This window comes from Cucumis melo, chromosome 8 (assembly GCF_025177605.1).
Source record: "Cucumis melo cultivar AY chromosome 8, USDA_Cmelo_AY_1.0, whole genome shotgun sequence".
NCBI lineage: Eukaryota > Viridiplantae > Streptophyta > Magnoliopsida > Cucurbitales > Cucurbitaceae > Cucumis > Cucumis melo.
The window spans coordinates 33,404,596-33,428,967 of record NC_066864.1 but is presented as its reverse complement, the minus strand read 5'-3'; the positions used below and the strand labels follow the sequence as shown (position 1 = coordinate 33,428,967).

General features: G+C 34.2%; 1 protein-coding gene and 1 non-coding gene across 2 annotated transcripts; one reads left to right on the top strand and one right to left on the bottom strand.

The window, feature by feature from the left end:
* The first annotated feature begins 16,602 nt into the window (after window positions 1-16,602).
* TRNAL-UAA (transfer RNA leucine (anticodon UAA)) lies at window positions 16,603-16,685 on the top strand. Its single transcript has one exon. It is a non-coding gene; the product is annotated as a tRNA-Leu (tRNA).
* A 1,642-nt stretch (window positions 16,686-18,327) lies between these two features.
* On the bottom strand, window positions 18,328-19,878 carry LOC127150519 (uncharacterized). Its single transcript, XM_051088373.1, has 5 exons — window positions 19,767-19,878; window positions 19,421-19,677; window positions 19,115-19,330; window positions 18,848-19,039; window positions 18,328-18,766 (listed from the first exon to the last, which is right to left on the bottom strand). Exons 1-5 carry the CDS (start codon window positions 19,876-19,878, stop codon window positions 18,419-18,421), a joined length of 1,125 nt encoding a protein of 374 aa, XP_050944330.1. The 3' UTR covers window positions 18,328-18,418.
* Window positions 19,879-24,372: the final 4,494 nt, after the last annotated feature.

Here is a 24,372-nt window from a genome sequence, read left to right as displayed (position 1 = left end):
TCGTCATAGTTATATAAGTTTAATTAGGGGTGAAGTACTTTGATAAGATGGAGAGTTTTGATTAAAATTAAAACTAACTAAAAAAAAAAGACTTATTAATGGAAGTAAAGATTGCAAGCTTTTAACTTTCAAATTCAAATGATTATTATTTTTGATAGTAGTGAACTCGATTTCTACTTAATTGTTGAAACATCGAACATAAGTAGTGATTTATATACTTTAAATGTAAAGACCTTAGTTGAAAAAGTAATTGTAATTGAGTTTTTCATTACAATTTGTATTTTGGTGCGATAGAGGTATGAGTTGATAGTCATATATATATATATATATATATATATCTTACCTACAAACATATAAAAGAAATAAATAACTCGTTGATATGGCCAACTTATGAGATTTTTGTATGGATGATCCAAAATTCATGTTACGAATGACAATTAAGTCGTTGTTTTTAAAATAAGGGCATACAAGCTTTGTTTTGCATTCACACCTATTCTTGCTCCTACATGCCAACTCATGTTTACGTTCAACTAATCCAACACAATTAGTTCACTCTCATACCCAGCTAGGATTCTTTTTTTTCTCCTTCACGGCCCTTAGCTTGTGCTTCTTCTGGGCCTCTTCATTATTTTCAAAATATCGGTCAAACAACATTTTATGGGCATGAAATTTGGGTCAACCTTTGGAAAGAAAAACTTCACGGTCCTCTTCCTAATCATACAGAATCCATAACATATAACAAAACCATACATTTTTCATTTTTCTAGTCTTGTACATCTAAACAACATCAAATCACACAATCATTCTAACAACTCTTTCAAATGATTGCACGTGACTTTCACACAATCCTAGAACACAATATAACAATGGGATATGAAACATATTGAAGTTTTAATCTTAAAGAATGTTGTACACGTCAATTATCGTTGAACTACGTTGATCAGTACTTTAGCCCTAGAACATCAATCAAATGATTGAAACAAAAAAGTACACAAATTCCTTGGATCGATGTCAGCTAAAGTTATATATGTAAAACAAATGAATAGTCTTCTTGAAAGCTATATATTTAGGGTAGCTCGAAGCTTATACCAACCTCTCTTGCAAACTCCAACAACCTTCCATCCATGTTCTGAAAATGATTTAAATGTTATGAAACTTTGAGTGTTTTTGCCTATATGCTTTTCCACATTCCCCATTCACAAAAGTATTGCTTCCAACCGTCCTTTTTTTTTTTTTTTGATGGAATGTACTTCAACCTAATTTTTCTTCTTCTTCTTGGGAATTTCTAGGAATGGCTTGTTTTTTTATCTATACAATTGGTTTTATAAGAACTTAACTTTTGTAACAGAGTTAGTTTCTATAGAAATAGATAGCCAGTTGGTTTTTTAGCTATGACCTCTAGATATTTTGTTATTATCTCCTAATTCTGTTTAGGGACAGTTTATTTTGTAATGATTTTTTAAGTGTTTTGTAAGAATTTTAGGTGTCTTTTTGCTTCCAATTTAATTGCTTTTCTTAGAAAAAATATATTCATCATATTTGTTTTATTTTAGATAAAAAATTTCTTAGGGGAAAATGATTCTATTTGGTGTGAATATGTTTTTTTCTAAAGTATTAACAAGGGTAGAATTATAGGAATTATAGACTTTGTCACCACCCACACATACAAATTTAGATAAGCCATGCACTATTTGATGTTATAGATATGTTTTTACTAATTTTTTTTACGGGGTTTTTTAAAAAATATAATAAATTGGTAAAATATTTATATTGTATAGACCAATTCTAAAAACAAAAAAAGTCCACAGACCCACAGTGGGAAACACAAAAATGCCCCGGTCAACACACGATTCATCGACATACGCGCACGTGAGTAATCTTCTTCTAAACAATTATGTACTACAGCCTAAACGAATAATCTTCAATCGTTTAGGTCATGATACACATTGTGTAGCTCTTTTTTAACGATAGGAAGAAAACCTTCAAATTTAAACGATCGTGTTGACTATGGCTAATGATCAATCGTGTTGATTACGGTAAGGATCATGTAGTACTAGAGGTTATCCCAACGTAGAAAAAGGCGTCGGAAGAACAAACGTCAGGAAATACCCATTTTTTCGACGCCATGTTATAGACGTCAGGAATAATAACTTATCTCGACACGACATGCAAGCGTCAGAAACTATCAGTTAGAAATTATTGAACATTAATTGTGTTAGGCAGATATTCTCGATGCATCCTGAATGGCATCGGGGAATTCGTCAGGAGTAAGGGGATCTCTTAATGCTATTTTTGTGCGTGGGGAATAGTATTGGGAGTAAGGTGAGATCCCCGACGCCATTAGTTATTCGTCGAAAACTACGTCAGAAGTAAGGGGATCTTTCGATGTTTTCATGCTGCATCGAGAGTTCCCCTATAAATTGATGTTTTAGTTCTGTGAGACACAGAACCTAAACAAAAGAGAAGAGAAGCGACGAGAGCGATTTCGCTGGCGATCGAAGATAAGAGAAGCGCCCAACGTCACCGCCTTGAGCCTACCGTCATCTGCCACCGCACATTCCTAGTTGAGGTAAGTTTAAAATCCTAAATCTTAAAAATATGTTAGTTTAGGTTAGGTTTATTTAAATAGTTTAGGTTTATTTAAATAGTTTAGGTTTTTTATTTTTAAAATTAGTTTTAGGATTTTAATGATGAATTAGATGTAGGATATTGTTTAGAAATAGATTTTGGTTTTTTAAATGAGAATTTTGAATGTGGGTTAGGGGGGTATTTGAGAAATTGATTTGGAGAATTGAAATTTTGAATGTGTGGGTTGAATTTGAAGAGGAGGAGTGAAGTTTAATTGAATATTTGAAGAGGGTGGGTTGAAAATTAGAGGGGAGAGGGGATCAAATTGAAATTTTGAGGGGGGGGGGTTGAATTGAAATTTTGAAGGGGAGGGTTGAATTACAATTTTTAAGGTGAGGAGGGGTTGAATTGAAATTTTGAGGGGGGTTGAATTAAAAACTTGAAGGGGGGTTGAATTGAAAATTTGAGGGATTATGGTTGAAAATTTGAGAGGGGAGGGGGGGCAATGGTTATTATTGTGTTAAAAATCCTGTAATATGTGTTAGGATTCGTTTTGGTTATCCTGCAGTTATGGTAGCATTTTTTGTTTTGAGTTTATTTGTATTTCTGAGGGTTTGAAGGGGCGGTAGTAGAATAGCTTGTAAGGTAGCGTTGTTGGAAGGGGTGGGTAGGATGCGAAGATTGAAGTTTTGTGGTTAATAATTAGGTCGTGTTGGCTATTCTACAATTATGGTAGACTCTGTAGTTTGAAGTTAGTTTTAGTGAAAATTTTGAGAGATTGTATTTTCAGGGGAGTAAGTTTAGGATATGAGAGGAGAGGAATATGTTTCCAATCAAACCTATTTATGTTTTAGGGACTTAAATGATGAACAAGGGTTTGATGAAACTTAGGAATAAGTTTTTCCTTGAGTATAGAGAGGGAGTGACCCAATTTTTAGAACTTGCCAAGTTTTACTTTGATACTCATGGAATGAATGCGGAAGCTGATAGAAGACATGACTCGGGTATAGCAAGGACCACCATATGATGATCCCTAGCTTTTGCGATATGTATATATGTTTTCATTATTTTTAAGTTTTTGAAATTACACTATACAATGATAATATGCATATATATGTATTAAACTTAGCAACTTTTGTATCATTGTAGGACCTATAATGTAAAATGGCGTACAAGGCTCGTTAGGAGACGTACGACTTTCTTTGCGCTTTTTTGTATTATGAACATTATTTTTTTTATTATGAACGCTAACTTCTTTGTATTATGAACATTAAATTTTTTTGTTGAATTTGTATCTGTATTTTGTAATTTACTAATTTATTTTGACTTTTCTTTAATTTAATAGAAAACAAATGTGAATATTGTAGGAAATAGAGACTCGATTGAAAAACATTACAGAAAAATATTTTAAGAAAAAAAATAAAAATTACATATTTAAAATATAGAAAATATATATTAAAAATATTTACCGACGCAATACAAACGTCGGAAATATGTTGCAAATGTTGCATCGAGGATAGTTATTCCTGACACATGGACGACGTCAGATATATACACGTCGGGAGTAGTTATTCCCGACACATCAATGACGTTAGAAATGTTGACATCGGGGATTACTTACTCCCAACGCATCAAGAACGTCGGTGAAAAAGACGTCGAGAGAAGGTTATTTCCGACGCCTTGTTGGTGACACATCGGAAAAAGGTCTCCTGATGCGTTTCTTCCGACGGTCTTTCTGACATTCCTTTATGTGTCGGGAATTTGTTTTTCGACGACTTTTCCACTTCCACTAACATTTTTGTGCGTCGAAAATCTCCTCACTTCTTATAGTGTAATACAATGTAAATGATCGTTAAAAACTTCAAATCTAATGATCGTGTTGGCAATGCTAAATGATTGTGTTAAGTTGTTAATTATGGTAAGCGATCGTTTAGATCGTGTCAACACGGTTGTTTAGATCATTTTAAACGATGAAAAAAAGTTTCGAATTTAAACGATCGTGTTGACTATGGTAAAAAATCATATTGACAATGGTAAATGATCGTTTCGATCATGTCAAAATGATATTTAGACAGTCTTGATATTCTCGAATATGTTAAAAATGAAGTAGTTTTAAAGAATTTTGCCAAAAATGGTGATTATTGAAATAGGAGATTTAAACAGAAGAACGAATCGTTTAAAAATAGAAGAAAGAAGATTTGAAAGAGGAGATGAAAAAATCTGAAAGAGAAAATAAATACATTGTAAAGAAGAAAAATAAAGAGAAGTAACCAATCGTCCGTAATATTCAAGGGAAAATCTGAAATTTATGTAAAATATTGTACTGACTTCATGGACTTTTGTCTTTTATTACAAGGACCATAAATATTTTTGTATTTTGTTACGTTTATGAAAGTTAACATTTTTTTACCACACATTTTTTGTTAATAACACATCATTTTTTTGTTTGGACTATTCATCTTTTAAATAATCTTCACGACAACTTCATTATATTGTGAAAACTTCACAAAACATAATAAAATAAACAACCAAATATTTAAATATCATATAAATAATAAATAGTCAATTCCTTTAAAAATTAGGAAAATTTTAATAAATATAACAAACTAGTAAAATATTTACGGTCCATATAACAAAATCCATGAAGTTAGCCATTCTTTACAATTCCTTTAAGTGATCGTGCATACAAATTTAAACGATCGTGTACCAAAAGAATCTTACAAAAAATTGTTTAATCAATATAAACGATCATGTCCAAAAAAAATAAATATAAATAATCAAATCTAAACGATCGCGTAACCAAATTAAACGATCGTGTACCTAGAATTTAAAAAATAAATCGTTTAGATTTGGCTACCCAAATCTAATTGACAAAATCTAAACGATCATATAACCAAATCTAAACAGCCGTGTAACTAAATTAAAACGATTGCATAACCAAATTAAACGATCATGTACAGATAAATTTTAAAAATAAATCATTTAGATTTGAAGCCAAATCTAAACAATCGTGTACCAAACAAGAGTCAAATATGAACAATTGTGTACCAAATATATTACACGCGTTGTTGATGGTGTGATTGACGGATCATTTTTGGTATTTTCCATGGTGAGCCTATGAGTTTTTTCTGTTTTCAGAATTATTCTATAAGTGTAAATATTTTGCCGCTTTGTTTTATTTTTTAAAAGACCTCTAAAAATTATTGCTAATATTTATTTACTAAGTATTTAATTATATTTAATTTTTTTTAAATTTTCAAACAAATACTCATCAACATTAACATTTTTTCGATATTTATATCTACATGTCTATAAAAATTAATTAGGATATATTATTTTTTATTGACATTGACATTTTAAACTTCCTAAGGGGTCGTTTGGGGAAGGGAAGGAAAAGGAAAGGAAAGGACTATAGTTCTTTCCATGTTTGGGACAAAGAATGGGGGGGGGGGGGGGGAAGGGATATATTCAATCCCTCTTATTCCTTCTTAATCCTTCTCTTTCTTCCTCTCAATCCCCTCTTATTCCTTCTTTTTCTTCCTCAAAAGGCGTGTGTTCACATGAGATTTCAGGAGAAATTTAATTCGTGGAATCGAACTTTGTATTGATTTATGTATTGTGGATACCATGTCTAATATTTACTCCTTTGATTCTTTCTCTCGAATACAAAAAGTAAAATTTAGAACTTCGTGGTCTTCGATCTTCAAGAAGTTGTAACTACAAGTCAATTCGAGCTTCAATCTTCTGGAATTCAAGGAAAGTTTGATCTTCCAAGTTTTCGATCTTTCAGAAGGATGATTTCGAGGTTGATGATAACTTGCACGTCTTGAGAGTCTTTAGAAGTTTTTGTCTTCAATTCTTCAGAGCTTCGATTCTTCTTTTCAATCAAAGGTCCGCCAAATGAATGGTAGATGTCTCTATTTATAGAGAAATTTTATGGGCTTTAGGTGGGCTTGGGCCCGTTTGCTTGTTGGGCTTGGGCTTGGGCTTGGGCTTATATGTCTATTGGACTTAGGCTTGGCCCATTTGCTTATTGGGCTTGGGCTTGAGCCCACCTGGCACTCTGGGCTTGGGCCTATTTGCTTATTGGGTTCGTTCCCGGGCCCACTTGTCTGACGGGCTTGGTCCATTATTTCTTGGCCTAATTTATATTTAGGGCTTAATTAGATCGGGTACGAGAAAACTTAATTATCCCAACCCAATCGAATTATGATTATCACAATGTTTAATGTGATGACGTGGCGAAATTTAATTGGCCAAAATTCATTGCTCAACAGCGTGACATCATCATTATTTTATTATTATTATTATTATTATAAAATAATAATAATAATAAAAATAAGGGAAACTCTTGTAAATGTAACAAAACATTTCATCTTTCTCCTGCTATTTCTTTCATTGTCTTCCTCGTGCGATTTCGTCTTTCGTCTTTCGTCTTTCCTCCTTTTTTTATGCAACTTCTTTCCATCATCTTTCTTATTTTTCAATTCTTTATTTACATCGTTTAATCTTTCCATCGTTTTCATCTTTTCCACATTTTTTTCGCTTTTCCATCGTCTTTCTACTTTCCCTCTTTTTTTTTTAGCTGTGATTTCTTTCCATCGTCTTTCTTCTTTTTCTTTTTTACGTCGTGTACAAAAAATAGCAAAATCTAAAAGATCGTGTATAAATAATATTGAAAACAAATCATTTAAATTGGAGTAGCCAAATGTAAACTATCGTGTAAAAAAGTAAACAATCATGTAAGAAAAATAAAAGATCGTGTATGAAAAATCTTGAAAAAAAAATCATTTAGATTGAAGTAGCCAAATGTAAACGATTGTGTAAAAAAAGTAAACGTTTAAAAAAAATTGTGTATAAAGAATCTTGAAACAAAATCATTTGAATTGGAGTAGCCAAATGTAAATGATCGTGTAAAAAAAAATAAAACGATTGTGTATAAAGAATCTTAAAAAAATCATTTAGATTGTAGTAGCCAATGTAAACGATCGTTTAAAATAAGTAAACGATCGTGTAAAAAAATTAAAAGATCGTGTATAAAGAATCTTGAAAAAAAATCACTTGAATTGGAGTAGTCAAATGTAAACGATCGTGTAAAAAAAGTAAACGATCGTGTAAAAAAAAGTAAATGATCGTGTAAAAAAAAAGATTGTGTATAAAGAATCTAAAAAAAAATCATTTGAATTGGAGTAGCCAAATGTAAACGATCGTGTAAAAAAACAAAAGATTGTGTATAAAAAATCTTGAAAAAAATCATTTAGATTAGAGTAGCCAATGTAAACGATCGTGTAAAAAAAAATAAAAGATCCTGTATAAACAATCTTGAAAAAAAATCATTTGAATTGGAGTAGCCAAATGTAAACGATCATGTAAAAAAACAAAAGATTGTGTATAAAGAATCTTGAAAAAAATCATTTAGATTAGAGTAGCCAATGTAAACGATCGTGTAAAAAAAAATAAAAGATCCTGTATAAACAATCTTGAAAAAAAATCATTTGAATTGGAGTAGCCAAATGTAAACGATTGTTATTTTACACAGTGGGCCTCTGGGCTTTTTCCGTTTTGGGGGAAGGAAAGAAAAAGGTTTTATCCTTTCCCCGTTTGGTGAAAAAAAAGGGGGAAAATGGGTTAAAAATTTCCCCCCATTTTTCTTCTCTTTCCCCATTAATTCCCTTCCTTCTCTTTCCGTTGATTTCTCCATCACTTTCTTGCATTACCGATTCACCTTCTTCTCCTTTCATCTCACCAATTCATACTTCTTTTCGTCTTTCTTCTCCATAGTTCAATCGATAAGGTTTCGATCTACTCCTTTCTGACATTTTTTCCATTTCGTCGACACCCATATCAACCCCATTCCGTCCGATCTGTTGGGCCGAGAATGATTTTCGACGCTTTGCTTTTTTTTTTTCCTTGATTTATCCCCTTTCCTTCATTAAACCGATCCGGGCATGGCTTTTCTCTTCGATTTTCTGCTCGGATCTGAAGGGGTTTTGGTTTGTGTACGCCTTGCCGCTCGGATTAGCCATTGACTCTACGATTTTAATTGTTCGATGAGATGTTGATGCTACACGATCGTCAGCTGAGTTGAACCGAGAATGATAGGGTTAATATATACATGTCGACCCATTTTTCTAATTGTCGATGATGAGGACGATCTTTCACATATTTCTTTGTTGTTCTTACTTGTCTGTTCTGTTTACATGTTACTGATGAAATTAGTTTTATTTCCTTATGATTATTTGCCAAAAAAATCTGTCATACCTCAATATCCATGCGTTTTCTATTGGGTTTTCGATTTTGGTATGGCTTTCGGTTTTTCCACGTGCTCTGTTTAACGACACAAATTATTTTTGCTTATTTCTGTCCTTTGATCCAGTTCTGTACTCCATTATGAGCATCATTTTGTGTTTGTAGCATGCATAGGTATTTCGTTTTGTGAATTTTTTTTTAGTACTATGTTCTGTGATACTTTTCCAATTTCGTGGTGTTTTTTTCCATTCGTCTGTTGGCTCACAGTTTGTTGTGGATGTTTAGGGTTATCTTTGTTTGATTATGTTGTTTCTATGTATTGATTTACATATTGTTTTTTATGTCGTTCCATATCTTTTGCTTATTGGTTATTTTGTATGTCCTTCCATATTAAATTATGTTATTTTTGTGTATTGATTTAGTAATTCTTCTATGTCCTTCCATATGTTTATCATGTTCTTTGTGTGTATTGGTTTCCTCATTTCTGTGTGTGTCATGTCTTTCATATCACCGTATTAGATGACATTCCATTTGAAGTTCAGTTTCCTAATATGAAACATATGAAACGTACTTCTTTCCTCTGAGGCAAAAAAAAAAAAAAAACACACACACACACACACACAAATTTCCCTGTTTGTGTTAGATTTTTTCTGCATAAGTCATTGTTGCATGTGCGTTATAACATTTTCAGATATCTTATGGTTACGCGACGGTAGGTCTTCAGGCAAAGGTATGCGACGACCTCCCTTTCATTTTTTTAATATTTTCACCCACACACGAACTACATTAACAATTTATAATTAATGTTTATTATTTTCATTCTAGTGCATGGGAGTACGTAGAAAGACAGAAATTAACGTTCTACAGTCCCTACGACCTCCCGCATAAAAAAAAGGTCCTTATCGTGCATTTATGTCGTTCCTTTGTTTTATTTCATATGTTTAAGTGCATTGACACATTATAAAGACGTAGTCACGTTTCTGTAATGTACAAGGGACATTGACTTAATTTTTTTTTGTTTACACTATGGTTTTCGTTGATGTTTTATGAATGTGTTTCTGTTAATGCATGTTCCACAAATTTTGATAATTCACCTTGCATGACACGTTCTATTATTTACAGCAACAAACCGTCGAAAACAATAGTTTATGGTCACTTTATAACACAATGCACGATCATACCAAAGTTTCACAAAATACGTAATTGTGAACTTGCTTAATATTTCGACCTAAAACTAAGTAAACATAGAACCAAAATTTTAAGTCAATATGCAAAGAATTAAAAAATATTTCTAACATAGCGAGTGTATGTGAAATTATGAGACAAAAAAAAAACAAAATTTTTTTTGAGTTACATATGTTTGATGAAAATTTTAAATTGAATAAAGAAGAATAAGTTTAAAATTATACTTTTGAATTGTTGTCCTAAATACAATAGTGTAGATGGAAGCGTGTTCTTAAAAAAAGTGATGAGGAAGTATGTATTGGTCAATTAATAAGATTCAACACTTCTTTAACGATTTATGTCAATTTCCTCCATCATTAGCAGGTTTCCCCTCTTACTTACGTAAAAAATGGACCCACACGAAATCGTTGCTGTTGTATCCGCATTCACAATAGCGCAACAATAGATGCTTCTGATATTGGAGGCACTGTTGCATGATAATAAGCATATAACTCACATCTCGGTCGATGCAAGATATAGGATTAGGCAACTAACGTACTTTCACATGATACACGCGTCTGACCTAGTGTGTCGGGAAAGTACGGGAATGGACAGACGTTGCTTCACAATTTTGTGCCATCTACTACGAACTAGGGCCGGTTTAGAATCTATTGAACACGTGGACATTGAGGAGATGATCGCCCTCTTCCTTCATGTGCTAGCACACGATGTGAAGAACCGGCATATCCAAAGGGAGTTCGTTAGGTCAGGCAAGACAGTCTCCCGACATTTCAACATGGTGTTGATGGCCATTCTTCGGCTACATGACGAGTTATTGGCCACACCACAACCTATAACGAGTGGATGCACAGACATGAGGTGGCAGTGTTTCGAGGTTAGGCATAAAGAACTTACCGTGTCTTTGACTAACTTTTCAAAGTTGTGCAAAACAAGAAACTGTGTTCCATATTTGTTGCAGAATTGCCTTGGGGCTCTTGACGGCACGTACATCAAAGTTAACGTGTCAGCAGCGGATAGACCAAGGTATCGCACACAGATAGACCACAGTTAATGTGTCAGCAGTTGGGTAAACTTGTATGTCATATGTTTCTTATGTATTCGTTTACCACCCTAACAAAATCGAACAACATACTCGCAGGGTATTACTACTTGCACGCGAGTTACCCAAATGCATAGGGTTTTTTAGCGCCTTACAGGGGCCAACGTTATCATCTACAGAAGTGGCGAGGTGCTGAAAATGCTCCTGAGACACCGAAAGAGTTCTTCAACATGAAACATTCTAGCGCACAAAATGTCATTGAAAGAGCCTTCGATCTGTTGAAGGGACGTTGGGCAATATTACGTGGAAAGTCGTACTACCCGGTTCAAGTCCAATGTCAGACTATCATGGCTTGTTGTCTCCTTCATAATTTAATAAATTGGGAGATGACTTACATCAACGAATTGGATGACGAAGACGATGGTGACTCGACACACGCAACTACTAGTGGGGGACGACATCACAAACATTGAGCCCTCAAACGAATGGACTGAATGGCGTGATGTGCTTGCTTCGTCGATGTTCGGAATGACAGTTGCGTAATAGTAGTACCGTGTCATTTATGTTATTGTCCCTTTCGTATACCATTCTGTATTATGAAACTCTTCATTTCAATTTGTTGTCCTCATATTTTACGTACTGATACTTGGTTTTGAAAGATGTATGTCTATATGTTTAATTACCTTACTACTTAATTGGATAACATGTTTGGTGTCTTATGTTGTTAAAATATATTTACTCATTGAATGAATAGTATACTACGTGTAATGATTCATTTTTTGTACCAGAATGGCAAGTTCTTCTAGGAGCCCAAAGCATTCCTGGACAAATGCAGAGGAAGCGTGCCTAGTAGATTATCTCGTGGACTTGGTTAACACGGGGGGTAGAGGTCGGACAATAATGGGACCTTTTGGCTTGGTTATTTAGCACAGCAGGTGAGGATGTTAGGGGAGAGAATGGTTAGTTGCAGTTTGATGAAGACCGTCATTGAAAGCTGAATAAAGTTGTTGAAGAAGACGTTTCAGGCCATTGCGGAGATGAGGGGTCCAGCAGGTAGTGGCTTCGACTGGAATGATGACGTCAAGTGCATCATCGCTGAGAGGGACGTGTTTGATCATTGGGTCCGGGTAAGAGTATGAACATAATTATATGACTAACTGGATTTTATGGAATACTAATTGCTTATTTTTTTGTGTTTTTTTCCAGACGCACCCTGCAGCAAAAGGACTCTTGAACAAGCCATTTTCGCATTACGACGCATTATCGTCGTGTTTGGGAAAGATCGAGCGACGGAGGCCTGTGCGGAGACCTTTGCAGACATTGGTTCGAACGTACCGACCGACAACGATAGTGTCCCCATTGAGGATGACATCGATATGGAATTCCCCGCTATGTGCAGCCTGAGGATGAACATGTCCCCTGAGGACATGATGGGCGGTAGATCAGGCCGGTTGAGCGATGGTAGAATGGGCTCTAGCGGATAGAAAAGGAAGCGCTCCATGCAACAGTTTGAGACGTACGACCTGATTCGTGAATGTATGGAGGCTGCGACTCATCAGCTGAGAACCATTGCAGAATGGCCGGAGAAAGCTATGAGCCAGGAGGACGCGATGACGGCGTAGGTGATTGAGCTTATGGAGGCCATCCCGAACCTTACTATGGCGGAGAAGAGTAAGTGTGTCATGATAGTGAATCAGAAGGTGTCGCTCATGAGAAGCTTCATCAAGATACCCGATTCGATGAAGGCCGCTTATTGTAGGGTCCTCCTTGGCAGTGACCCATGACTATGCTGATATCTTTCCCGTCGAGGACTTATATTTATTGCCTTTGCCATTTTGTTTGTTGTAATTTGCGTTATGGATTTATTTCACTTAATTTAAGGTTATTTGATGGTGCGTAAATAATTAATTTATAGAATTGTCGCATAACGCATATGAATATATGGTTGAAAATGATGTCCTTATCGAATTATGGTAATTGCACTTGCATTATGCTACCAATAACAAAGTTTTAAAAAAAATTCACGTCGCATGCTGAACAAACATAAATTCAATTTAAAAAAACGGAAATTAAAAATAGGGATCTTTTCAAAAATATAAAAAGACGACAAAAACGGAAAAAGCCTAGAGGCCCACCGTGTAAAATATAAAAAATGTCCCGTCAACCACACCATCAACAATGCACGCGTAATATATTTGCAATCGTTCAGATATGACTACAATTTATACGCGATCGTTTAGATATGGTTACAATTTATCTTTTCAATTCCATCGTTTTATTTTGTTACACAATCGTTTAATTTGGTTACGTTTTATTATTATTATTATATTATTAGGGGTCTTTTCAAAAATATAAAAAAGCGGCAAAATATTTACACTGTATAGAACAATTTCAAAAATGAAAAAAGCTCAGAGGCCCACCGTGTAAAATACCGAAAATGCCCCGTCAACCACGTCGTCAATAACGCGCGCGTAATATATTTGCAATCGTTTAGATATTGCTACAATTTATACGCGATCATTTAGATATGGTTCAATATATCCGCGATCGTTTAGATATGATTCAATATATACGCGATCGTTTAGATATGGCTACAAGGCGATCGTTTATATATGGTTATAATTTATACGCGATCGTTTAGATATGGTTCAATATATACGCGATCGTTTAGATATGGTTCAATATATACGCGATCATTTAGATATGACTATAATTTATACGTGATCGTTTAGATATGGCTACAAGGTGATCGTTTAGATATGGTTATAATTTATATGCAATCGTTTAGATATGCCTACAACCCGATCATTTAGATATGACTACAATTTATCTTTTTAATTTCATTGTTTAATTTTGTTACACGATCGTTTAGATTCGAGGACCTAAATCTAAATGATTTTTTTTAATTTTTAATTCTTTTGTACACGATCGTTTACTTTTTTACATGATCATTTACACTTTACTACTCCAATCCAAATGATTTTTTTTCAAGATTTTTTTTATACCCGATATTTTATTTTTTTTTACACGATCGTTTACTTTTTTAAATGATCGTTTACATTTGGCTGCTCCAATCTAAATGATTTTTGTCAAGATTCTTTATATACAATCTTTTATTTTTTTACACGATTGTTTACATTTGGCTACTCCAATCTAAATGATATTTTTTCAAGATTCTTTGTCTTATACACAATCGTTTAGATTTGGTTACCCAAATGTAAACACGAAAAAAAAAAAAGAAAAGAACAAATATGATGGAAAGATTTAACGACGTAAAAAACAATTGAAAAATAAGATGATGGAAAGAAATCACAAAAAAAAAAGAGGAAAAGAAGAAAGATGATGAAAGAAATCGAAGAGGAAGACAATGAAAGAAATCGCAGAGAAATCACGAGGAAGAGGAAGGGCAAACCTGAAATATTTAAAAAATGGCGAACTTTATAGGCTTTGTTACACGGGCCGTAAATAGTTTGGTATTTTGTTACATTTATGTAAGTTTTCCTTATTATTATTATTATTATTTTAAATTAAGAAATTTATTATTAATATAATTGTTATTATTAATATTTTTATTATTTTAATATTATATTTCAAAATAGAGTTGTAGGATATAATTGATGATCATCGTTTAACTACACTCGAAAAAAAACAAAACATTTGTTTCCCATATCTATTTCATTTCAATGCTATTACGTTGGTCGTCGTTTTTTTAAATCGATTGTTAGCAATAAATAATTTTTCAATATTGTACTTATAATATTAATTTAAAGAAAATACACGTAATTTCTTTCGCATGTAACGCATTAATTAATTTTTTGGCACGGAAAGCTTGCGTACAAAACGTTCAAAATTAACATCGTATTTAGAAAAGCTAACAAAACATGTTTTTGAACAAAAATTCCAAATTTCGGTAAATAAAATATGAATATTTGTATATTGAATTTACAATACGAATTTTAAAAAAATACATTCGTACGAATTAAAAAAAAATAATATATATTTTTAAATCAATTGTTAACGATACGTAATTTTTCAATATTGCACTTACAACATCAATTTAAAGAAAATACATGTAATTTTTTTCGCATGTAGCGCATCAATTCATTTTTTAGCACGGAAAGCTTGTGTACAAAACGTTCAAAATTAACATCATATTTACAAAAGTTAATGAAACATCTTTCCAATAAAAATTTCAAATGTTGATAAATAAAATATGAATATTTATGTATTTGATTTACAATACGAATTTAAAAAATATACATTTGTACGAATTAAAAAAACAATAAAAATTTTTAAATCGATTATTAACGATACACAACTTCTAGATATTGCACTTACTACATCAATTTTTTAAAAAAATACATGTAATTTCTTTCACATATAATGCATCAATTAATTTTTTGACATGGAAAACTTGCGTACAAAATGTTCAAAATGGACATCGTACTTACGAACGTTAATGAAACATGTTTTGCGATAAAGAAAATTTAATTTTAGTAAATAAAATATGAATATTTGTATATTGGATTTACAATATGAATTTTTTTAAAAAAACATTTGTACTAATTTTAAAAAAAAATTGTCATATTCCTTCCCACTTATTTCTTGTTCCAAACAAGGTTTATAAATAATCTCTCATAATGTCCCACTTATTTCTTGCCCCAAACATGAATTATAAATAATCCCTCATAATCCTTTCACTTATTCCTTCCCCTAAAAAAGAAATATTATAATCATTTCCTTTTCATAATCCCTCTTCTCCTTATTCCTTTCCTTCCCCAAATGTCCCCTAAGTATTTTCCTAAGAAATGATTTTAAAATTAATTAAAATCTGTAAATACTTTTTAGTTATCTCGATCACGATTGATAACCATCTAATTTTTAGTTTTTTTTTAATTAAGCTTACAAACATGTCTATTACCTTTAAATATTTATTTTATTGTCTACTTTTTACTCATATTTTCAAGAAGTAAGGCTAATTTTTGAGAAAAATTAGTTCTAAATTATGGCTAATATTTCAAGTCTTGGTTACCTACGTGATAGTGTGCCCTACACTTAAATTATGATATGTAACACACATATAAACCAACAACAAATGTAATTAATTAGACTCCACTCTCATCATTGGTGAGTTACGTTCTCCATAAAAACAAACATGATCTTAGTTTGTCTTATTTTTGTTTCCTTTAAAGAGATCAAAACGAGAAAGGGAAGAAGTATAATAACTAGCAATTATAATTTAAGGTGAAGAAAAACAGGTTGAAAACATACATACTAATATTCTCTTTGGTAATTATTTTGATTTGAAAATTAAGTTGGTAGACAATACTTTTTCTTTCGTCTTTCTTTATTTATTATCTACTTTGTGGATGGTTTAAAAAACCAAGCTAAAATTTGAAAACTAAAAAAAAAAACTATAATTTCTTTTACTTTTAAAATTAGACAAAAATATAATTATTTTACTTAAAAAAAAATGGAAAGCAGGGTAAGAAATTGGAAGATATAGTCTAAATTTTGTTATTCAGTATAATAAATTTTAGTGTAATGGTAGTATACAGTTAGCAGGTTTGCCCGAGAGGTTAAGGGGGAAGACTTAAGATCTTCTGCACATAAGTGCGCGTGGGTTCGAACCCCACAGCCTGCAGCTTTTATTTTTACTTTTATTTCATTTTCATTTTAAGAAACCAAATTTAATCCCTGTTTTTTTAAATTATGATTTCAATTTAATTTTTTTTTCAAGTTATTTTGTTTCACGAGAAACAACCTACGGTTTAAGAAACTTTGAGAAACTATTTACACTTCATAGAAAAACAAGTGTAATGAATTTTGTATGTAAATAGTTTTGTTCTATAGAATTGTGTATACAAATGATCTCTACAATCTCTATTTATAGGGTTGTGAGAATAATGGTTACAAAACCAAACATAAATAGGGGACAAGAAAGTTATGGATATTGATGAGGAGGTTATTGGATGAATTTGTAACTTAAAGAGGTTATGGACATCTAATAATATTTGACTTTAATATTAATATTCGTAACAAATTTTAAATTTTAAAAGGATTTAAAAAGTATTTTATAATTGGTTTTGGTTGAAAACCTTTAATGTTTTTTTAGATAGCCATAAAGTTTGAAAAGTTTTAAATATACTCTTAAACATTAAAAAATTAAAATTAAAATATATTCTTGCAGTTAGTACGTGGATAACATGTTTATACGTTGCAAAAATATTTCTAAACTTTCACATATTGCATAAGTACTCGTTATCTTTCAAATAAAGTTAAAAAAAGTTTTTACGATTTGTCTTCTTCGTCACTCCCCTCTTCCATACTCCAATCTTTGGTGCAGGATATGGACAAAGCTACCATCATTTTGTTTGGTTGGAAAATTTGGAAGATGAGGAACAAATTGTTGTTTGAGGGACTGATGATTGATTTTGATTCCATAAGACAGATGCATTGTCAAACATTTTCACAAACGTATGAATAACGAGCATGTGTGGGTGGCATTATTACAAAATCTGTTTTACTTGACACTAGCAACTTTTACATACTTGACGTTTTTTTTATGGACCATTTTAAAGGAAAAACGTCAAGTATAGTTTCAAAAAAAGTGTAGTTTTCACGGAATTTTTCGAACTATCTTACATTAGTTTTTACTTGACGTTTTTTCACGTCAAGTATAAGGAAGATTTTTCTTATTATACTAAATTATTTGTCATTTTTTTTGTTGTGTAACTACTGGACAAAGAGTTTATTTTGTTGATTGATATGTTTTATTGAAACAAATGTATGTAATACAGGAAATATAAAATGGAAAAGTTTGTATACACTACAAGAAACGGGGGCACTCCCGACGCACAAATACGTCGGCGAAAATGCAAAGTACGTCGGAAAAGGATATCCCGACGTACAAAACGGCGTCGGGAAGCACGTCGGGAGAAATGCGTCGGGAAAGCCTCTCGCGACGCCGTACCAAAGCAGCGTCGGGAAAGGCTTTCCCGACGCCTGAATATGCGTCGGCATGACGGCGTCGGGAAAGCCTTATTCCCGACGCCGTCTATGCCGACGCATATTCCGGCGTCGGGAAAACCTGTTTTCCGACGTTTTTTTCCCGACGTAATGAACGTCGGGAAATATTTTTTTATATATTTTTAAAAATATTTTATTTTTACTTTTTTCCTTATAATATTTTACTCAAACATTCACAATGATGTTCGGATTGCTCAAAAAAATTTCGCGACGTTTTGGATTAAATTAAAATAAATTAATAAATATACAAACACAAATTAAAAAAATAGAATTAAAATTAATAATACGAATAAGTTGACTACAACAAAATATAGTTCTCAATATAGAAAAAACATAAACATAATGAAGCTAGGGATCATGTGGTGGTCCCTGTTGTGCACGAGTTAGGTCTTCAATCATCTTTTTCATAGCTTCCACTTGTGAAGCTAATGCTTGGTGATTTCTATCTTGTACTTCAATCCGTTCCAAAGCTTCATGAAGTTTAGCTTGTAATTCAATCTCTTTTTGTGTGGACTGCGAACAAGATGTCGACGAACTGCTTGCACTTGCCGTTCTGCGGGCCTTCGGCTTGGGTCCCCAACCAAGGCCTTTTGAGTAGCCTGGTCGTCTACCCAACACCTGATCGCATATCTCATCCTCAGAGAGTGGCTGACTACCCTCTGGGATAGGCTGGGATTGGAGTTCCAGCATTTGATTCTGCAACAAATTTAAAAATTATGTTAGGTAACGCGCAAAAATATATAATAAAAGTGGATAATTAATAAGGGTATAACTTACATGCGCATCCTCCGCGGCTTGCGACACGAATGTCCCAGCTCGAACGTGTGTTTCCCGGAACAATTCCACACGATCGACCGGCTGCCCTCTTCTTTCAGCGAGCTCATGCTGTCGTTGTAGAAACGACTTGGACCCGCTACTATGATTGTAAGGCTGCTTCTGTCTAGCAGCCTTGTTTGTCCGTGATTGCTCCTGCATTAAAACAATTATATTGTTTATTTCTTATACATATAAAAACTTGTTATCATAATTAATCATGACAAATACCTGGAATGCACGGCTGATATAATGGTCGCAGAGGAAGTGCCAATCCTCATCACGTCCAACCAATGCGTTTGGTGGGTTGGCACGAGCCTCCTCCGGGTCGCTGTACTTTTTAAAATGTTTATGACAGTCGGCCCGGAACTCTTTAAAGGTCGTGAGCATCTGATGCTCAACAAACCTGTTCATTGCTTGATCATTGAAATCAAGCACAAAGAATCGCTGCACATTACAAACATAACACATTAGATTGGCTAAAGTTAGATATGTTTCAAATGAAATCATATATAAATGTGTAGTGCATTTAATTACCTGGAGGTCGCCCTTGACGACCTCAATGTATTCTCTCCCAACGTCCGTCCACTTAAGACAGCGGACGGGAAATGTCTTTCGCACGCACACGCCTATCGCCTGGCTGAAGCGAACGGCGTGTGGAGAAATAGGCTTCTCCGCTCCAGGGGCGATCGTCATCGGAATGCGCCCATTTATTGCAACGTGGCGCTCTAACTCCAAGAGTCGAGACTGCGCACGTCTCCTAGGAGTCGGAGTCGTTTGTTGAGAAGAAGACTCTGCTCAATAAATAGACAATAACATATAAAGTTAGAAAAAAGAACATGAAATATTTGTAAGTTAAAATGAAGAAAATTCTTAGACTCACCCGTATTGTCGCCCACAGATGATGACCCTCCCGCGATGTTATTATCTAAATCGTCCTCAAACTGGAGGAACATATCGTCCGTCTCCATAAAATTTGATGGTCGATATGACATAATGGCTATGGACATAGAAAACAAACATTTTCAATTTAACTTAAACCTCCCTCTCCCCAGATAAGTAGTAATTCCATTTCATAATAATTACACGACCACTGTACACAAGATAATTTTCCCCATAGAATTTCTATCAGATCAAGACATCTCGGTATAGACTTAAGCATATTCAAAAATCTCATGCTAAAACTTTAACTTTCTTAAGTTAGCATGCTTATGAAAAAAGAAACTCTTGCATTAAGCAAGTCTCAAATCTAGCTTTGCTTTAAATTATCTCTTTACTCTAATATTTTCAGAAACTTAGCATTCTAACACATTCTCATAAATCTCAGAAACTTAGCATTCTAAACAAAATTAAAAGTTTATTAGGTATTTCTCAAAGTTCAAACGACTAAGTAATTGGAGATCCTAAATCACAATCTCAAATTCAATAAACACCCCCCCCCCCCCAATTCAATATAACCTCAAAAATCTCTACACATTCAAATTTTTTATCAATCTCAAATTCAATTTCAACTTCAATCTCAACGTCAATCTTAAATCCTAAAACCACTTCAAATTCAAATTCAACACTAAAACCTAAAACTAATTCAAAATCTATATCCTAAAACTATTTCAAAATCTAAATTCTAAAACTAATCCTAAAACTAATTAACTAAAGCAAAACTAAAACAAAAACAAAAAAGAACTTTAAACAATTTCAATAATACATACATTTTTTTAACTTTGAAACAAAAAAAAAAACAAAAAAACAAACAAACCCTAAACTAATTTTTATCAAAAAAAACCCTAAAAAAACTAAATAAATTTACATATTTCACTTACCTAAAGTGGCAGACGGCGACGAGGAACAACGGCGAGGCGGTCGGCGACGGACGGCGGCGGAACAAAAGGAAAGCACGGCCGGGCGACGTTCTTCTTCTTCTCCTTTCTTTTTCTCCTCTCCTCTCGGCTTCGGTTCTGTGAATACAGAACTGAAACGAATTTAAAGGGGATTTCCCGACGCCACGTCACGGCGTCGGGAAATCCCTCAAAATGCGTCGGGAAAAGGGGAATTCCCGACGCTCATTAAACCCCTTTTCCCGACGTTTAACGCGGCGTCGGGAAAAACCCCTATTCCCGACGCCGCTCCCGACGCACTGTTCACGGCGTCGGGAAAAACCCCTTTTCCCGATTTACTTTTTGCCGACGCCTTCATGTTGCGTCGGGAAAAAAGGTTTTCCCGACGCCGCTCCCGACGCACTATTCACGGCGTCGGGAAAAACCCCTTTTCCTGATGTATTTTTGCCGACGCCTTCATGGTGCGTCGGGAAAGGTGGTTTTCCCGACGCATCTCCCGACGCGTTGTGGAGGGCGTCGGGAAAGCCCTTATTCCCGACGTTCTTTATGCCGACGTGCTTTTCGGCGTCGGGAATTCTCCATTTTCTTGTAGTGATATTTAATATATCAATAAATGGTATACATGATGTTAAATACTTGTCAAGTATATTATCTTACTTGACGTGTAAATAGTATCAAGTATACGATCTTACTTTACATGCAAAAACCGTCAAACACAACATCTTACTTGACACATAAAATGCATTAAGTATACGACCTTACTTGACATGTAAAATGCGTCAAGTGCGATAGATTACTTGACGTTAATTATACAATGTCAAGTAAACGTATACTTGACGGTTTTTTAGTGTCAAGTAATGTGACTATACTTGACAGTTGATTACTTGACGATTTTAAAAACTTCAAGTATAGGTTTACTTGACACTGTATTAACGTCAAGTAATCCAATTTCTGTAGTAGTATGGAAATGGAGTTTTGTGTGAGTGTGAGTCTCTTCCGCTCCTTCTAAACCATATAATTGGCTCAATCCCTTGAGACACCTGTGGTAGCTGAAATCTAATGCCAATTGAAAGAGATTTTTCCATGGCAACGACAAGATTTCATGAAACGGGGGTTTTGCATGTTCACTCTTTTTTTTTTCTTCAACTCTTATATTTGTATTTGTAAAAAAAAAAAAGCCACTTGATTTACGAAAGGTGTCGAGCTCAATTTCTCAAGATCGTAGAAGAATTGAAAATGACTCGTTTATTATGTCCTTTTACCTCGTCAAGCATGGGAAGACCTTCCACTCGGCCTAACTTTGTGATAGCTTGCTTAACCAAAGAGAAATAACATCCACGCGGTCAAGACTTCCGAAAGAAATTTCAGCCTCTATCTAGACCCTTGTTTTTCTTCCACTCCTTCGATCAGTGATCGTATTCAAGGCGGATGTCAACGGGATGGGGTCTCTCTCCTCTCTCTGATTTTGGGTATCGCTTTCGAAATACCGGGATTCTCATTCGAACTGTATTTACTTCAAATCTCATTGTTAACTCTTTTGATTTGAGTAGGTTCTTTTTTAGTGGTCCGAATGACCTCTTTTATCGACAAAGTCAAAGATGGAACTAAAAAAGAAGAAAGCCTATCCAATTCCATATTTGTTCCACCGCCTCAATGAACAAGGGGAGTCAGACAATGCAAAGATAGAGTCTGATCAGGTCCCAGATAGAAGTGAAGTAGCTTTCTTTACCCATATTCATAAGTTTGAAGCAACTATTTCACAATTTGATAGGTAGGAGACAAGAGGGAAAAGCCCACCCAGAAGAAGTGTTCTGAATATCGGATTATGACTTTCGTAGAGAGAAAGACAAGGAAAAGAACTAAAACCTATTCTTAGCCCAAGCAATAGGCACTGCCATTCTTTGAATTAATGAATTAAAAAAGAAGATATTGAAAAATCAGAAGTTCATCTTCGCTAGTCTTTTTTGACTTTTTCTGATTAAGAAAACCTAGCGCAAGCCTTGTAGTTGGCTAGTAAACGTTTGGTAGAGTATCAACGGAGAACAAGCCTAAAGATTCTCTTTCCATGATCTATAAAAGGAAGATGTATAATATGAATTGAATTCATAAGCTCGAGTTAGACTTTCGTGCTCATTCTTTTTTTTTTCATGGTTTTGACATTGGCTGAATGGAAATTCCTTCTATCTTGCACGACTTCTATTCTCAAACGCTTCCCTTCTTCTCTCAACTGCTATAACTCTTCATCTTCTGATGTTCCGCTCTTTGGGATTCCTCTTTCTCTCTGGTCTCGCCCAGGGGATGAAAGAGAAATGGCGACCTCTCAGGAGGAAGCATATGGTAATGGGAATTCTGCCTACCTACTATGCCTTCTTCCCTACTTGATGGGGAGGATAATTCTAGATAGTAAACGAAAGGATGCTGGATCGAGCGAGTTAGAGTGGGAAAGAAATAGGGATTCTTTTGAAGGAAGATAGCTCTAGGTAAAGCTACAAATCAACCTCCTCTTAAACGAACTCATTTGTATGAGGCTTCGAAGGTTATAAAATAACTCGACTCCTACGGGGCAGTTCGAAGAAACTCGATTAAGAAGGAGAGGAGAGGGGCGAAGCCACTCGATTGAGGTTAGGAAGGAGAGGGGTGAAGTGAATTTCTTATTCTTAGAAGGAGCCCTTTATTTTTAGAAATAACTTGACTCAAAATAGAGGATCAAAGAATTTGAGAAGCTCATTAAATAAGGAATTATCCCTTATTATTCTGAGGTCGGAGCCCTTTATTTTTAGAAATAACTCAACTCCAAATGATAAGGAGAATTTGAGAAAAATTTGAAATCAAATTCCTTTCTTATCCAATTAGAAGGAGCCCTTCAAATTAGAAATAACTCGACCAAAAACAATAAGGATACAAAGGTTAGGACTTGAAAGCGAAGTCCTGATCCCTTCACTATTTGAAGGAGCCCTTAGATTACTAGAATAAGGAGTGGGCAAATACCTTCTTTCTTAGTGAGAATCTCGTTTTCGCAAATTCTTTTCCCCTTGGCTGGATTCACCCTTTCTTTGGGTAGAAAGAATTGGCCGGACCAGTACCCTTGTTTTGATCAATTGAATTGTTGGGGAAGCAGCAAGGTAAAGATCAGAGTCCGATCGATCAATCCCTATGGAGTGGAAAGCTGAAAGATGCGATCTGGTCGTCAACCTCTTTCTTTCTTTCTTTCTTTCTTTGACTTTGACGTGGGATGCAAACTAAACCATTAGCATAGGTATTCCAAATAGGGCATCGATTGTGAAAAAAAGCTAATATTCCTCAAACAAAGATTGAGGCTCGATTGAAAGGTGAGGAGTTGAGGGTTCGAAGGCACGAAGCAAAGCAATTGTGAAGGAGCCCTTTCTTTTTAGAAATAACTCGACTCAAAATAGAGGATCAAAGAATTATCTTATAATTTTCAAGCGAATTCCTTATTATGCCAGTTAGAAAGAGTGCATTATGAAAAAACTTGACTCAAAATCAAAGGCTTCGTTAGGAGTTGAAAGCGAAGTCCTGATCCCTTTACTATTTGAAGGAGCCCTTAAAATTAGAAATAACTCGACTCAAAACAAAAGGATCAAAGTATTTGAGAAGAATTTGAGAGCGAAACTCATTATCTCCTTTTTATGATTT

Coding starts and splice junctions, on each gene's coding strand:
- LOC127150519 (XM_051088373.1), bottom strand. CDS start 19,878: ATGTCATATCGACCATCAAATTTTATGGAGACGGACGATATGTTCCTC. Junction 19,331..19,420: donor TCGTCAAGGGCGACCTCCAG/GTAATTAAATGC, acceptor TGTAATGTGCAG/CGATTCTTTGTGCTTGATTT. Junction 19,040..19,114: donor ATATCAGCCGTGCATTCCAG/GTATTTGTCATG, acceptor GTTTTAATGCAG/GAGCAATCACGGACAAACAA.